The 18,795-nt window shown below is 34.2% G+C and overlaps 1 protein-coding gene and 1 non-coding gene across 2 annotated transcripts; one reads left to right on the top strand and one right to left on the bottom strand.

Annotated features, from left to right (window-relative positions):
- Positions 1-11,292: 11,292 nt before the first annotated feature.
- TRNAY-GUA (transfer RNA tyrosine (anticodon GUA)) lies at positions 11,293-11,386 on the top strand. The gene is made up of 2 exons: positions 11,293-11,329; positions 11,351-11,386. It is a non-coding gene; the product is annotated as a tRNA-Tyr (tRNA).
- Positions 11,387-13,434: 2,048 nt separating this feature from the next.
- On the bottom strand, positions 13,435-18,183 carry LOC131626281 (stress response protein nst1-like). Its single transcript, XM_058897113.1, has 4 exons — positions 18,029-18,183; positions 16,264-17,879; positions 14,915-15,960; positions 13,435-13,859 (listed from the first exon to the last, which is right to left on the bottom strand). The coding sequence occupies exons 2-4, from the start codon at positions 17,749-17,751 to the stop codon at positions 13,739-13,741; spliced, it is 2,655 nt and encodes an 884-aa protein (XP_058753096.1). The 5' UTR covers positions 17,752-17,879; positions 18,029-18,183; the 3' UTR covers positions 13,435-13,738.
- Positions 18,184-18,795: the final 612 nt, after the last annotated feature.

The raw sequence follows: 18,795 nt of genomic DNA, 5'->3' as shown, positions 1-18,795 counted from the left end.
TTTGGCTAAAACACTAATAGATGTAAACAGATATCAGAGCATACACATCAGCCAACAACAGAAGAATAAATTCTGTAACAGAAAAATAAATTCTGTAAGCAACAACAGCAACTTGATTAATCACCAGAAAACCAGAAAACATTTACTTAATCAACTGTTACAGAAACCACTTGTCATTGTCAGGGAGAACCAGAGAAAACCCAAAATAAAGAAAACCCACAAAACAAACATGTCCAAGAAAAACCACAAGATCACCAAAATAACAAAACAACCATTACAGCAAAACAACCACTACCACTACCAATTACTCCCCCTTTTTAGCCACAAAAGGAGCCAAAGCATATTCAGCTCAGCAGAACTAATCATCAGACCCATCACTGTCTTCATCACTAGAGCCACCAGGATTGTCATCACTTGAGCTACTAGTCCATTCAGCAGCATCACTACTCCCACTCTCAGCACCCTTAGCTTCTTCCTTAGCTTCTTCCTCTGCCTCTTTGTCTTCATCCATATTGTCACCACCCTTTTCACCTTGTTGACACACTTCAGCACTTCTGATACACAGCTTTCTGTAGGAGATTGCCAGCTCTTCAAAGGATAGCTCATCTTCACTAGAATCTTCATCAGAATTGCAAACTCCAGTAAGGGCTGTGACATGTTTGGCTGATTCTTCTTCAAAATCACTCTCAGAATCTTCATCAGACCAGGAGACTGACAAACCTTTCTTTTGTTTCTTGAGATAAGTAGGACATTCAGCTCTAATATGTCCATACCCTTCACATCCATGACATTGAATCCCTTTGCTGTGATTGTACTTTTCTTCTGGTTTAGCTCTTCTGCCAGAGTCATAAGATCTACTGATGTCAGATGAGATGTTCTTGGCATTAGGTCTTGGCTTCTGATCCATTCTTCTCATAATTTTGTTGAATTGTTTGCCAAGCATAGCTATAGATTCAGATAGATTCTCTTCTCTACTTTCCTCTACTTCTTCTTGAGAGTTGGACACAAAAGCTATGCTTTTGTTCTTCTTTTCAGAATTTTCACTGATTCCCATCTCAAAGGTTTGAAGAGATCCAATTAACTCTTCTACCTTCATTTTGCTGATGTCCTGTGCCTCTTCTATAGCTGTAACTTTCATATCAAATCTCTTAGGTAGGGATCTAAGAATTTTTCTCACCAGCTTTTCATCAGACATTTTCTCTCCCAAAGCTCCTGAGGTATTAGCAATATCCAGTATATTCATATGAAAATCCTTAATACTTTCATCATCCCTCATCCTTAGATTTTCAAACTTTGTAGTTAGCAGTTGAAGTCTTGACATCTTCACTTTGGAGGTGCCCTCATGAGTAGTCTTGAGGGTATCCCAGACATCTTTGGCTAGTACACACTGGTGCACCAGTCTGAAAATATTCCTGTCAATTCCATTGAATAAAGCATTTAAGGCTTTAGAGTTGCCAAGCGCCAATGCCTCTTCATCTTTGTCCCATTCTTCCTCTGGTTTAAGAGTTTTCTTGCCATCTTTATCAGTAATAACAGGATGTTCCCATCCTTTGTTCACAGCTCTCCATGCTTTACTATCCACGGATTTTAGAAAAGCCACCATGCGAGGTTTCCAATAATCATAATTAGAACCATCCAGAATGGGTGGTCTAATCACAAATACACCACCTTCTTTGTCCATAGTACCACAAAATACTGTCCCTAGTTCTCACCCAGTAAAAACAGGCAGGGTGCCTGCTCTGATACCAATTGAAATTCTGGACTCAGACACGCGATGTCTAACAGGATGTCACGACATTGCTATCTGAACGTTTTTAAACAAAAGAACAAAGAGTAAACAGATAAACAACACAGGAAAATTGTTAACCCAGTTCGGTGCAAACACACCTACATCTGGGGGCTACCAAGCCAGGGAGGAAGTCCACTATAAGTAATATCAATTAAAGGTAATACAAACCAAGATTACGCCTTTCACTTAATATCTACCCAATGCAACTTCAATCTAAACAACTTAGACCAGAGATCCTACTCACTCCCCCTCAATCACAGCAGTGATGAAAACTAACCAACGAATAACAAAAGAAGACACTCTTCAAGGACACAACTTGATCTTGCTTAAAAGCTTTGATCAAGTACAATAGTACTCTTGCTTAAAAGCTTTGAGTACTTCTTACAACTCAAAACAAAACGCCTAGACCAAGACAATCATCATGATGATTGTTTGGCTTACAAGAAAGCTACAACGAAAGACTTAAAAAACAAAGAACTCTAAAAGTTTCTCAAACAAAAACCCTAACGTCAACAGCAGCACCTGCGTGGAATATATAGCCTTCATACAAAACAGCAGCTGGGCCTTGGATCCACAAAATAGTTTTAACCCTAATAAAACCAATCTCCATAAATGAAGGAACTAATAATAATAATCATCCAAGACGTCCTTGAAACAGATCTGAATCCATCATTACTAAATAAAGCGCATAGGATCTTATCAGATCACATAACCATAAATAGTAATAGAAAAGAACGAATAGCTGCAAATGTCATGACATCGGCCTTGACATCAGGTAAAGGCCTGCATAAGGAAAGACTTCACAACAGCATAATGCATGTCATGACACCAGTTTTGACAAGATAGAACCACAATTAGTTTTACCAAAAATTACAGCCAATCAACAACATCTACAGTTTGACAGAATCGCTGACAGACCAAACCATCTGATGACGTGAAACCATAAACCTGCAAAAATTGGGCACTCAAAGAAAAGGTGAGATCCTGTTTCAACTGCATCACAGCCACCCACGCACTTGATATGATCCTGTGCTAAGACGCCTCTCCTTACTAATTTATCTTTAGTTGGCATCCTATTATGAAAAAGTCGCCAGACTAGACTCGATACTTTTGACGGGACTGATTTGTGCCAAATCTCAGTCCAAACTTTAGGACTCTCTATTCTATTTTCTGCTCGTCGCGCCTTATAATTCTCCTTCACTGAATATTCCTCTAAATTTTCTCGATCTCCTATATCTAGAAGACAAATGTCCCTCCACCAAAATTAGCTATAATTATCACTTGTTCTAGAGAAAACCCCAGCACTGCCATATCGATCTGCCAGTGCTTTATTCCACAGCCCACACCTCTCTTTTCTAATTTTCCACACCCACTTGCCTATTAACGAATAGTTGAAATCTCTTAAGTTCTTTATTCCCAGCCCACCCTCATCTATAGGTCTACAAATTTTATCCCATTTAATCTAGTTGATTTTCCTCGAATCCTCACTACCGCCCCATAAGAAATGTTTAAATAAAGATTCAAGTTTAGAGATGATACCTGAGGGAGCCTTGAAAAAGGATAGGAAGTAGACGGGAATTGCAGACAAGACAGATTTTAAAAGAACCACTTTACCTCCAAAAGACAATTGGCTATTTTTCCAATTTGACAGTCTGGATCTCACGACATCCAACACCGGTTGCCATGTCTTCAATGATCTTGGGTTGGCGCCTATTGGAATCCCAAGATAGATGAGTGGGATGGAGCCAACCTAGCAATTTAGACATTTTGCGGCATCTCGAAGCCAGCAGCGGCAGATATTAACTCCAATAAGACAACTTTTTTGGAAGTTGACTTTCAATCCAGACAGCAATTCAAACAGAATGAGATTAGTCTTTATGCTCCTTATGTTTCTCCAATTATTTTCTCCAAAAATTAGTGTGTCATCTGCGTATTGGAGATGAGAGAAACATTCTTGTCCATTTTCGAATTTATAACCAGTAAAATTTTCCAGAGTCACTGCTTTTTTCATGAGACTGTTAAAGCCTTCTGCTACTAATAAGAATAAGAAGGGGGATAGTGGGTCCCTTTGCCTCAATCCTCTTCCCATCTTGAATTCTTTGGTGGGACTTCCATTCACTAAAACCGAAATCGATGCTTATTGCAAACATTCTAAAATCCATCTCCTCCATTTCTCATGGAATCCCATTTTAGCCATCACATCCTCCAAAAATTTCTAATCCACCGTGTTGTATGCCTTTTCGAAGTCCACCTTAAACAGTACCATTTCTTTTTTCTTTCGTTTTGCCTCATCCACTATCTCATTAGCGATTAAGATGCCATCCATAATCTGTCTCCCTGAAATGAACGCCGTTTGGGTGTCCGAAATAATTGATCCCATCACTTTTCTCAGCCTGTTTGATAATATCTTAGAAATTATTTTATATATGCATCCAATCAGCGAAATTGGTCGAAAGTGTTCCAGTTTTGTTGGATTCTTCTTCTTTGAAATTAGCACAATGAAAGAAGAATTTGCCCCTCTAACCATCTTTCTGTGCTTATGGAACTCTTCCAAGACTCTAATGAAATCCGGTTTAACATATATATATATATATATATATATATATATATATATATATATATATATATATATATATATATATATATATATATATATATATATATCAATTTTATTAAATACACCACTACGCATTTTAATCCAAGCGTTTGTTAATTTCTTAACTCAACAATAACATCTTTAATTGTTTTATGAATGTTATAAAAAAACTTAAAATCACATGATAAATTATAATTGATCATGAATTTTTTATTATAAATGGGTATGGGTACTTAGATACCCGTAGGGCACGGGAACAGGCTCAAACGATGGTGCTCACGTGGATATGGGCTCGAGTACGGGGGTTTTTCAAACTGCGGGTATGGAAACAAATATTGTAGTACCCTATCCAAACTATACCAATCGCTATCCCTACTAGCACCTGTCATTTGTTATGTTATCATCTTTCTTTTATTAGAAAAATATTCAAGTCTTTCCTGTGTATTTAGTATAACCAGATATAAATCACAATTAATATTATTAATAAATTAAATATGACATTAGACTACAACTACCTATCAACAACATAATTGTATTTTTCTATTATTTATGTAGTTAATAAATACAAAAAAAAATTCACTAATTCATATTTTTTTTAAACAATCAAATTTGTTGGTTAAATTAATTTTACTTTCTTTTATTACATTTTGAAAACAAATGCGCGTACCATACCAATACTCGTGCGAACGCACAGGTATCCCGCTAGTTATTTATAAAATAATATTTATAAATTGTTGTGATGTACTGTGTAAAAAAATTTACACTAACACTAACAGTGCATAGTAATTAATCTCATAATATAATAATTGTCAATAAACTACTAATAATAAAATAATAATAATAATAATTGCAACTTAAACAAAATATAACAATATTAGTTCACCGTTATAAAAATTATTAATAATATTAGTTGAGAATAATAAAAATTAATAAAGTATTTGAAAGGTGAGATTGAGAAATATGAGAAATTCCAAAAAGAATTATAAATATATTTTACTAATACATTTATTCAAATATATTTTTTAAAATATTCAAATTTTAAAATGAATTAATAAAATTGTGACTAAATGATTTTTCCATATAATAATTTATTAGGAATGTAAAATAAATTAAACTACAATTTTATATTATGAAGAAATAATTTAATACAACTATGTACTTTTTAAGAAATAAATGTAAATAATTATTTATAGTTGTTAAATAAATTAACTACTTCTTCTATATGCTTACGGCTATATATTTAGTTTTATTTATATTATTAATATTTATTAACATATATTTACGAAAATTTTGTTCAACTATTGACTCAATAAAAAAGATATTCATTTTTTTAATTTTAATTTAGATATAAATTGAGTTTATAATTCTTGTACTAATAATGTAATAGATTGTAGGCAAAATATTTTTTTTGGTCCTGTATGTTAATCTCAGAGTTCAGTTTGGTCCCTTAACTTCAAAAAGTTATATGTTGGTCCATTAACTATTCAAAAGGTGTCATTTTAGTCCTTTTTGTCATTTTATAGACGAAAAAAACTCAAAAATCGGTCGCTAAATCAGTCACTAATATAACAAAAAGGACTAAAATGATACCTTCTAAAGAGTTAAGGGACCAATATGGAATTTTTTGAAGTTCAGGAACCAAAATGAACCCCGGCCCGAGGTTAACATACAGGACCAGAAAGGGTATTTTGCCTAAATTGTAACAAAAACATTATAATTATTCAAAAGATTGACATATATGTTTTCTTCTATAAATTATAAAATTGATTTTTTTAATATTAAATAAATTTATAATTCAATTATTATGTAACGTGCATGTAGTTAGTAGTTATAATTCTTTTATTGTGTAAACTTGTATAAAATAAAGGTAATGAAAAGTTTCTAAAACTGAACTAAAACAGAAAATAATGAGAAGTAATAAAGAAGGATTACTAAATAACTAAAAATTAAAAAATATTTTTAATTAAAAATATAAAATATATTTAATGACTACTAAATAATTAAAAAAAAAATACTTATTAACAAAATAAAATATATTTTAGAGTTGTTACTTAAATTTGGTCGTCTCTTAGAAAAGACAGTATAATTATTTTTTTCTAAATGAATACCAACAAAAAAAACAACTATACTATATTTAATTTCTAGAACAACCTAACAATTTCAATGTCACAGATCGATCAAAACCAAACGTTTTAGAGATCAACAATATCTTCTTCGAGAATGAGCCAAGATCTTAAGCAAAGTTCAAGAACTCTCTGAACTCTCTACTCTTCTCTCTCCTTTCTACTTGTGCTTTTGCTTTCTATACACCTTTGTGTGTCATCCCTGGTTAGGTGTTTCGCTTCCTTTCTTCCCCATTTGGATGATCATTTTCGTTCTTTTCCAGTTTGGGTGTTTGTTCTTTCCATGTTTCTTGGTTGTTATTCATGTTTCAGAATCTTTTCCCTTCTGCTGCTTGAACCCTTTTCTTCTCCTTGTTTTCAATCTTTTATCCTCGTAAGTTTCCCTTTTTCGGTTGCGCTTTGCCCATTAACCACGGCTGAATCCAGCAAAATGAAGGATTTCATCACTCGCAACAACTTGGAAGAACCGATCTTGACAGATTTTGTTTTGATCGAAACCCCTCCTCAAACTCAATCTGAACACAACAAAGAAATCATTACACAATAAAATGATCGATATTTAGAAAAGCATAACGCATACCAGTATTCCAAGAAAGATAACAACATTGTAGGTGTTCTTGATTGGCTGCATTTTGTGGTAAAACGTACTTCTGTGTTTAGATGTCTTAACTAGGGGTGGCAAAACGGGCCCGGCCCGTTGGGCATGCCCGTTTTACCCGCACTTTAGTGCGGGGCGGGCCAAGGTTTTAGGCCCTCACCCTCTAATGTGACCGCCCCGCCCCGCCCCGTTTTCAACGCGGGCTTTTGCGGGCATGTGCATTTTCATAAATTTTTATGTTTTTAGGCTTAAAAGGTGCAATGCCCGCGGGCTTTGCCCGCCCCGCCCTCACTTTTTTGCGGGGCGGGGCTAGGTTTTAGGCCCGCATCTTCAACTATGCCCGCCCCGCCCCGCCCCGTTTATTTGCGGGCTTTTGCGGGGCGGGCTAAACGGGCGCGGGCATGCCCGTTTGCCACCCCTAGTCTTAACTGATGTCATGACATGCATTTGTAGTGTACTGCAGGATATGTATGGTTAGCTAATATAGATTTTATTGGATGTCAAGCTGAATGTTATGACATTGGTATCTGACAGCATGGGCTGTTATGTTTTCTGTTATGTTTCCTTATAAATCTCAGGCTATATTTTAGAAAACTATCTATTCAGTGCTGATTATGAAAGACCACACTTATGGCCTATATTTTAGCACCCTGAATTGTGGAAATTAGGCTAACTTGGTTAAACCTAATTTATGCTCCGTAGGCCCAAGGCCCATGTTTTGCCTATAAGAAGATTGGTAATCCTACTTGAAGAAGCAGATATTTTGAAGTGAAGAATACTGTGCATCGTGTTTGTATTTTCACGTGTGTTTTGTCTTAGTGTTTCTTGTGAGCCAAGCAATTATCACCTTGATGATTGTATTGGACTAGGGCGTTTTTTAGTTGTAATTTGTTGTGTCACTCTAAGCTTTTAAGCACGAGTGTTGTGTCTCTTTATTGAAGCTTTTAAGCAAGATCAAGATTGGTTTGAAGTGTGTCTTCACTTTGAATTTATTTTTATCTGTTTGTTATCACTGCTGTGATTGAAGGGGGTGAGTAGAAACTCAGTTCTAGCGTTAGATTGAAATTGCATTGGGTAGGTCTTAAGTGAGGGGTGTAAACTAGTAGTTTAGCTCTGAATTAATACTGATTATAGTGGATTTCCTCCCTAGCTTGCTAGCCCCCAAAGTAGGTGTAGTTACACACCAAACTGGATAAACAATTCCCTGTGTTCTTTACTATTATTGTTTACTCATTGCTAAGTTTAATATTTTGTTCAGTAGTGGATGTCATAACATCCTATACGACATCGATCGTCTGTTACTAGAATTTTCAAACATAATCTACTAGCCCAATGCAAGCGCTCAATCAACCCTCAAACTCAAAATCTCCATGCTACGTGCTCTACGAGGAAGAAGAAGAAGAAGACAAGAAAAACAAGAAGAAGCAATAGTTAGAATCTTGGGCAATATAATCACACAAAAAAACCTATCCACAGAAATTCTATGCAATATGCGCTATGATGCAACCCTAGAAATCTATCTGTTAAAGAAATAGATACACGTCTCTTCCAAATAACATTTGAAAACAACGAGGACCATAGGTGAATCTTAAAAGGAAGACCATGGTTGTTTCGAAACTCCTGGTTAATCTTACAAGGGTGGGATGGAAAAAAATATATCTCGTATATGTAATTCTCCAAAGCGGTTATATGGATTTAAATTTGAGGATTACCTATCAAGACTAAAATAACACAAATGGGCAGGAATCTGGGTAAAATTCAGGGAGAAGTCTTGGACACAATGGATTTGAAATACCAGATTAAACCATAATAGTCAAAGCTAAATTTGACCTGAAGGTCAATACTCCTATCATGCCTCAAATGCACATAGGCAGTAGAAAGAATAGAGTGAATTGGATTGACTACCGCTGTGAAAGGCTACCCTTGTTATGTTGTTACTGTGGGTATATGGGACATAGTGAGGAGCACTGCTCTGGAACTATCCCTCCTACTCATAGAATAACAAAAATCAACCCCCTTGGACCCTAGATGAAAACCACTCAAACAGGCACAAGACAAATACCTCAAGCTGAAAAGAGATTTAGCAACAATCATATGCTAAAATCCAATATGAGTCAACATAGCTCCACCTCAAAAGAGATGATAGAAAAATTATCCAAAATGAAACTATGTGACGAAAAAAGAAGAAGAGATCGGGGTTTATCCCTCTACCCTACAGAAGAAAAAGAGGAGAATTTTTTAGATTGAGGATTCTTTAAATTCCAACTCAGCAATATCAATTTCTAACTAAGCTGACCTTAAGAACAAATTTGGGGATTACCTATACAATACACATGATTCAAATTAATTAAATGAACATGTTAATCTAAGTGTTCTAACTTGTGATTCAAGCAACACCTAATAAAACGACAAAAACCAACTTGCTAGACTAAAAAAGGATCATGGACCAACATTCTAATTATCGAATAATAATGGATTTTAATGGTACAATGCTAAATAGTTGAATCGAACATAATACAATTCAAATGCGAACGAATTACAAACACGCGAATATTTAAATGACAAACAAATTACAAATACGTGAATAATCAATAGCACATACATGCAAATTGACAAAAATATCAAAATAGAGAAAAACAATATCATACGATAACGTGATTGCAATTTCATAATTTTAAATTAGGAATTCAAGAACTGTGAATTAAAAACGGGTCATACAAATTCTAAACATGTTTTGAGAAACAAGGTTTAAGACTCGAAGAGCAATATTTAGGAAAGTTTTGTTAGAGTAAGACGGGGATTTATTGGGACAAAAGAGGTGAGGGTGGGGGTGTGTGTAGGGGGGTGGGGTGTTGTGGTGGCTACAAAGATATATACATAAAATGCTTGACCAATGCTTGTTGCTTAAGAAATGTGCGCCCCTTGCGTTTCACTCCCATAACAGTGTTATGGTAATTTTATGATAAATTTATTTTGAGATTTTAGCATAATAGATATTCTACAAAAAGTGACAACCAACAGAAGTTGAAAAATTAATTACTTGAACCTAAATCAAAACAAAGCTTTTCCAAATTGCATACCACCCACGGTTGCAAGAAATTTCACTCAGTATTTAATATATGAATTTATTTGATTTAGAAATTGTAGTATGTGTCACTATGGTGCAATTTATTGCTTTTTTTTTCTTTCTCATCTTCATTCTTCTTTTTGCCATGACAATCACCTTTGAAATCATCACCACTCATGAAGTCAACAATTTCCTATAATTTATTCACCTCAGTAACAATTTCACTATTCTCTTCTTTCTTATCTAACGATTGTGATGACCTAATTTGACCTTCATAAAAAATAAGTTATAAAGTAGCAAAATAAGTTATAAACTCGTGATGACAAGATCGTTATTAAACAGGTTTAAATTGTCATTTGAGCTTATAAATTATAAGTTCAAACACACATCTTACGTAATCATTAAGGCATACCTCAAACTACTATACTTGATTTCGCTTCCTCTCCTAAATACATTTGATTTATTGAGCAAGATTGGAAATCTTCTTTTCTAGATCTTCCACTATTTTTGTGAGAAACTTGTCCCGAGCTAGAATTGTATCTTGTGACTAAATTCAACCACCCATGCTTTCTTCTGTGCAGTTCCTTTGTTGTAACACAACTATGACATACCAAAAATAACATTGTGTATAATCTTTATATTAAAAGTTTACATAAAATCATAAATTTTTTGATAAAACAATTTCAACGGAAATCCTCACACACGTTCAAATAAAACACTTTAAAGGGAGATCCACACTGACCACACACACATTCAAATTGACATGTCTACATGTTAACTTAAGCTTAATATTAGAAGAATTTGAAGCCGGCATAAAGATTTTTTTTTTGACAACAAGACAGCATATTACATTTGTACAAAAACTGTGTTTTTTATATATTCTAAATGATACACCCCCACACGATCTGAAATTCAAAATAGGATTTTGTTTATTAAAAAAACAAAAGAAATAAAAAGATTTTGGCTCTTATCCATGGAATAAGTTTATATGTGCATATACTTTATTGAAGGTACACATTACAGAGTACCAATTAAAATTGCTGAATATTAGTGTATGGGATATGATCAGAAATCAAAATGTTCAGAACTATAAAAATTATTTGCGAAATACTAAACATCCCGACCTTAGCTCAGTTGGTAGAGCGGAGGACTGTAGTTGGTAACATGCCAAATGGAAATCCTTAGGTCACTGGTTCGAATCCGGTAGGTCGGATTTGTTTTATTTTTTTTTAACTTTCAGACGTTTTCTTTTAATTTAAAATAAACTGTATCATATTATGCCGGCATGAAAAAAATATACAGTCCCTCGACCAATTCATTCTAGAATCAGTCAAAAACTTTTTCTTCAACGTTTTTGGTCAAAAAATTTCATATTTAAATTTGTATAAAATAAAAAAAGAGATCCTATATTTTAACTCTTTGAAATACTATTCAATCAAGAATTGGTCTGCATTATCTGAGACCTGCAAAGTTAGAACCATTTCAATAAGTTTATGCTTTTCAATTTTGGATAAATATAAAAAGGTCATTCTCATAAATTATAATAAAAGTTCGGTCAAGGTAAAATAATTATATATGTCAAAGCTCCTTTTATTGACGATTATTTGGACTTCAACTCTTCTATAAATAAAATGAGGGAGAAGCTTTCATTACCATTCAACATCACTTTAGATATTCATTCACACATGAAACACAAATTTTTGTGTTGTTTTAAAATAAACTTTCTTATGCCATTTAAAAATTGTGATTTTACCGTCCAAAAACGTGACACTTTTCTTAATATTGTATAAATATACAGTTCCTTATGGCATGGAATATACTATTGTACTTAAAAAAATTATCTTAATATTTATTACAAAATATAATATGGTAATGATTTCTCTCGGTACACATGATTAAATTTTAGTATGGTAAATAAACTTTTATAATTTACTATTTTGTTATATACTATAGATCAAAAAATTAACAAAACTAATGAGTAATATTCCATTTTAAAAAATATTGATAATTTTTGTTTGATATTAAAGTTGTTCATTTCTTTAATAAAAACTTATAATTAGAAAAAATATCAAAAAATTAATCTAAAATAGCACGATTCTTTCAATTTTAACGGTATGATTATATTTTTTTTTTTGGAAAGAAATTACTTTATTAACTTCCAAAAACAAGAAATACATGCCGATCAAAGATCCAGGCTTCAGCAAACAAACCTACTAAAAAAAACTCAGATTTCAACTACTACTACTAGCAATTACATGATTCTTTAGTTTGCTAGATAGTTTACATCTAATACTAACTCTTTCTTGGATCCTGTAAATGATATCCAGACTAGGCCTCGTCAGATTGAAGATCATATCATTTCTCAAAAGCCATATTTGATACATAGTTTCAGCAAGGTTAATACGCAACAGTTCTCTTCTCCACCCTTTTTTTGACAACTCCACGATAAGCCATTTCTTTTCATTGTCCCAGTTCATGTTCTTTCGATGATAACCATTCCAAGCTAACATATGTCTCCACACTGTACCTGAAAAAGCACAGTCAAAATAAAGATGATCCAATGTTTCATGTTGCAAGCAAAAACAGCAGTGACTGTCGTTGATCATCCCAAAGCGCATAAGTCTATCCTTGGTGGACAGTCTCCCCCACAAACCAAGCCATAGGATGAATTTGGCCCTAGGGCTGGCCCGATTCTGATAAAACAGACGGTATGATTATATTTAAAATATGAGAAGTTACATAAACACTCTTTCATTCTTTTTAAAAAATTAAACAGTTTAAAAATACTTTAACTGTTCAATCAAAATCAAACTTTGTGATATTCAATTTTTTAAAAATATTTAATTATTTTTCAATTTAATGCAAACCTAAAAGAATCATATAATCTATTTAAATGACTATTGATTTTTTTGGAAGAAAATTTTTAAATTAAAATAACTAAGTTCTTAATTACAACCTACTATATTACAAAAAAGATACCTTGTTTTTTTTTTTTTAAAAAGTCATATTTGAATAATGCATTATTATGACTTCAATGAAAAATACATAATAAAGTTGAATCATAATTTTTTTTTTTTTAAAGAATCTTCATTACAAAAATATTATCATGACTTCAATGAAAAATGCATGAAGAAAAAAGTTGAGATATTATAAGGACGCTAATTTCTGAGTTCACCGAGGGCACTCAGAATCTCAAGACCTGCTCTAGATGCACATTGTAGACATTGATGATAAATATTTCATCAATGGAAGCGGATCATGTTACTATAAGCTTATTTTTCATTAAGATGTCATAATTGAAGATGGTGTGACAAGGGAGGGAATATGAACTTCCATTCTTCAAAGAACAATTTCATATAAAAAAAAGGGGACACTTCCTTTACCTGCCTCAGAAAGCCATGCACCAATCCTATCCATTTTAACCTTAAGTAAACATCAATCTTCCATCATAAACAAGAAAGGAAGATACAATGCCTTCAGTATTCTAAACATTCCCACCCCTAAAAAAAGGAATTGACCTTGAGAACTGTTCTAAAGTCCCCCTTACCCTGTCACTATCATCTTTCTAATCAAATGACCAAAATGAATGTACATCTGATGTTGGATATGGCGGACTACCGATATGAGCCCTTGCCGCAGATGATTTCCCTATGCTTTCCACAGAACCATGTGCATGCCATTCGTTCCTGCAAAGAAACAGATACCACAAGTTGTTAATCAACTGGTTTTAACATGAGCATTTTTATATCTTGAAGCAAAAACACAAAGTTAAAAGAAGTTAACAATGTCACACAAAAACATGAATGTTTATATTTACTTCAATTTTGATTTTGTTTCTTTTGTCTATTTGGTTCAACAAGTTAGCAGTTCATGACTATTCTGCTATTGGTGTTTATCTATAAAGCTATATTTAGGAAGGATAATAAAACTGACTACCCCTAGACTTTACCAATTACATAGTAATATACCATTTCATGACTCAATCAATAGCAAACAAAAGATCAAAAATTGTACCATCCCAAATGCAGTACATATCGAAGCATTTTATTTCATAACTAAATGAGCATGTCCACACAAACGAAATCATTTAATTTGTAACTAAATCCAATTTTACAAGAAGAAACAGTGTAACAAAAGTTGTTAGCAGCTGAATCCTATGATTTTTCTGCCTATATTTTATGTATGTAATGATATCGTACATAACATCTCATGGTTTCTATTTCAATTAAACTAGTCAAACTACCTTTCATTTATGTATCAATATATGTGGGGTTTGTAGACATTGCAAAAATATGGAAAGTTTAATAAAAGCCGTGATTCTAAGTCTGCATAGGAAGCATTTGTTTCAATTTACTTCAACTCAGATACCTGTTCAATTTCCTACTTCCGATTCTTCTCTCACAAAACTCGGGCGGTTAATGGAGTACACAAAATGCTATATCTTGTTTTACTAAGTTCAAAATAACCCTAGAGCAATATGCACGATTCTGATAGTGAGTTCAGCCTCTTTAAATTACATTTTCATTGACCAAGTTCGATTAACTAAGTTCAACATCTAAGCAACCCATAGCTTGAGAAACAATCTACTAACCATAATGATATGACGTTAAAAGTTTAAACAAAAAGCATATACCATAACAGTTTAAATATTCCAACGGCATGGTAGATCCATAAACAAGAGGCGTGTAAATTAGCCACAAATAGTAACATGAAAAATTAGGCCAAATAGTTATTTACTCACTTGGACCAACAGTTAGCTGGAGAACACTCGAGCACATTGCTGATAGCAGTTCCACTAGGACTCCCATATATCGTTTCATTCTTAGCACTCTCATGAGTTTTAAGGTTGCCAGATAAAGGTGGAAACAGACCATTTTGTAACCAAGGATCATAACCACTTGAAACAGCAACCGGGCTGAAGGTCCCGCCACTATTATTACCATTAGGAAGAAAAACATTCTGTGCAGGATAGCCACTGGAAACTATGTTATCGTCTCTGTTAAAAACAGAAGGCATAGTCTTCTGACATGCTGGAAGCATAAAGTCGCCATTGGTTGGTACATTCCGCTGTGAGGATAACAGCCAACTTTCTGGACCACCAACAAAACCTAAACCTTCCTGAACAAGAGGTGAACTAGTCCACATCTGCCATGTCCCCTTCTCAATTGCAGCTGCATCATCCAAAGGAAATGGATGTATGTCTTTGGACTGGGGGGTACCAGTAAACCTATTAGAACCGTTTTTCTTTTCTCGGGTCAATGGGGACTCAATTGGAGATGGCTTGTTGAGGTCAGTACCAGATGTATTTCTTAAAGAGCGAGGCTTTATTACTTCTTTATCTTTCATAGAGCCACTTCCCAAATCCAACTGAAAATTCTCCAGTGACTCAGAAACAGGACCAAGCAGAGATAATGGAACTGGATCATAACAGGGGTCTTCAAAAAGCTCTTGCTCTTCATGCCTAAAGTCATGTGATGTATTTACAACAGGAGAGAATACAGGTTCAATTGCAGGAGAGAAACCTAAACTACTACTAGTTGAACCATTAAGATGATTAGAAATATCAAAGGGTGATGGAAGACCAAACTGAATTGGATTGTTAAATGATTGTGCGACTGGTGACTGGCCAGATAACTGAGGGCTTTTGGCTTCAACTTCAACTTGAATTTTGGAATTTGGTCTGCATATTACATTTGAATTTGAAGATTTGGGAACAGATGAGGAACGAGTAAATAATTGCTGCCATGACTTTTTTGGTGCAGTCCATGGCTGTGGTTCTGGGATAACCTGCAAGGAACAATTATCATGTCATGTAATTCTCAATTGTGACATGCTGCCTAGGTTTATCACAGGTGACAAGAAATTAAAACTAAACAGAGCACCATTTAATTTTCATAAATGATTGAATGCTCAAAATGTAACACACAAAAAACCCAGGTAGTGATAATAGTCTGTAAAATCCATTATCTAATGTAAAAAAAATTCTTTTAATAGGAAGTTAGTAATGCTATACGAATCAACCTTCAGAAAAGCCAGAAAACAGTAAGATAAAAAGGCAAAGAAAATAAGACACTAAGCATGTTAACTTACAGAATGGTTGATAATCTTATCATCTCCTTTTAAATTGGATTTAGTAGTTGGACCGGGAGGAAATATATCTCTCCTGCTGGCAGAAGTATGAGCATGATCAACAGAATTGTTAGACTTGCTTTCTTTCACCACAGTGGCAGGAATACTCGCACCCTTTCCAAATCCAAGCGCTTTTGAAGAAGACAAAATTGTACCACGCATGCGATCAAAGTACCTTGTCCCAGTACTTCCTCGGTTATAATTGTTTGAAACAAATACTTTACTATGTACAGTATCTGTATTTTGTCCTTTGTCACTCTCTAATCCAGACTTTTGATGCTCTCTATGATCAGTTCCACTCTTTTTCTCAAAGTCCCTCTTTCTTTCACTTTCTCTGGTAGCTCTTTTTTCCATCTCTTCTACATCAGAATTGCTCTTACTAGACCCTCTATCTTTCTCTTTTCTTCTTTCCTGACGCTTCTTTTCAGCTTCCTTCTTTCGGTCTTTCTCCTTACTGGTATGGGATAGTTGGCTGCTATCTTTTTCAGCTTCCACTGTCTCATCTCTCAGCCTCCTACGCTCCTCAACTAACTTTGCAACCTCCTCTCTCTGTTTTCTCTCTTCTTCCTCCAAAAGTTCTTTCTCTATCCTAGCCTGTCTTTTCTCCTCAGCTTTCCTGCGTGCTCTTTCTCCTCTACTTTCATTCAAGTTTTCCCCATTCTCACCCCTTTTTGCCAAGAGTGCCCTGCGTTCAGCATCAGATAAACGATCTTCCCTTGAACCAATTCTAAATATCTTTCTCCAAAGCCACCGAATGGTCAAGAAAAAAGATGCCAAAAGCCTGCAAACAAAAACCAAAATACCAGAATACGACCTAGCCGTCAAACAATGCTCATCACCTCCATAAATACTCCCATTCCCATTCATTCTCCAGTTGATAGGATTACCTAAAACAGAACCACCAACCCAATTTCCATTCTCCAACCAATCCTGACTACACATCCACCCGTTTTCAGACCAAACCTTCTTACTCAACATCTTCCCATGTTTCCCAACCAAATCCTTAACAACACCAGAATTTGAAATCCCTAACTCTTGCAAATCAGGCAAGTCCAAAACCGGTCTCTTCGAAACATGCCCACAAAACGAACACATAAACCGACTCCCACCAGGGTTCTGATCCCTATACGGATTCAAACAATTCCGACACCTCCTCGTAGCTGTCTTCCTCAGTTTCTGCAACTCTATAGCTTCAAACCTCTTCCTCTCCCTAATCCTAGCATTCCTCCTCACCCGCCAAGCCGACAACTGAGGCATCAAAATCTCATACCAAAATAAAGTAACCAACAACACAAAAACACAAGCCAGCCTAGGTGAAGTAATCTCAAACCTAAAAGCAGGTGGCAGAAGCTGAGAAAGCGCCCACAAACCAATCAAAGGTATAACCAACCAAGGTAGCATTGTAGCAACCCGGCGAGAACACTTCTGAATCACACACAGTATACACATTATCCCCTAAACCCCCAAACTAAAAACCAATGCTCAATACAAAAACCCTAACCCTACTTAAACTTCCCTTTTCCTCCAAATTCCTCCAAATCAAAACAAAACAGAGCTCAAAACCCTAAAATACAAACCTAAATAACGAAAAATAACAATAATCAGAATCATTCATAGTAGAAAGGGGATGAATAAAACCCTAATTGCAGCACAACTAAGAAGAGCTTCAACTATGGCGAAAAAAGCATCGATAGAAAACAAAATGGAAGCGGAATCGAGCACTTACAGATGAATCGTTGATTCAAGGTAGAACAACGAGTTGGGAGGTGAACTTGACTCGTTCGACTCGGGTCGGTGTAAATAAAGAACGAGAGAGAAAAAGTATATGTGAAAATGAGATAAGAAGAGAAAGAAGAAGAACGAAGAAAAAGTGAAAAGACAAACCCGAATAACCAGTAACTGAACCGGGAGATTTTAGGTTGATTTGAACCGTTCAACGTGAACTAAACCGAACCGGGTCTTAATCTAGTCTTCGGTCTACCTTGTGCTTTAACTTAACCCTTAAGGTGAACATAAATATATTGTTTTTTTTTATTATTTTTAAATTTTATATAGTCAAAAAATAAATTTTGGATAATTTAACATTAGACTAAATATTTATATATAAGTAAGTTATAATTGTTTTAATTAAAAATCAAACTCAGGTAGTTATGATTAATTTACTTTTGACTAACATATAACTTCCAGCACCTAGTTGATGTTATTAGTTAATTATATAATAAGATTTGATTTTTATAAAAGTTGATCTATATGTTGAATGAATGAAATTTTTTTGACTAGTTGTATTAATATTTAAGTATTATTATTTTAAATTTTCGAATTGCATTAGGTAAATGAAATATTGCATTGTATTAGCTGAGTAAAAAAAAGTTAATTATACGTTTTCATATTTTACTATTTTGCTTTATAAATATACGTTTTCACTTAGTTTTTCTGTTGCTCTTTTTTTTCTTTAATTTTATATATATATATATATATATATATATATATATA

This window comes from Vicia villosa, unplaced genomic scaffold, assembly GCF_029867415.1.
Source record: "Vicia villosa cultivar HV-30 ecotype Madison, WI unplaced genomic scaffold, Vvil1.0 ctg.000279F_1_1_3, whole genome shotgun sequence".
Lineage (NCBI taxonomy): Eukaryota > Viridiplantae > Streptophyta > Magnoliopsida > Fabales > Fabaceae > Vicia > Vicia villosa.
This window is presented reverse-complemented; position numbering and strand designations above follow the sequence as displayed.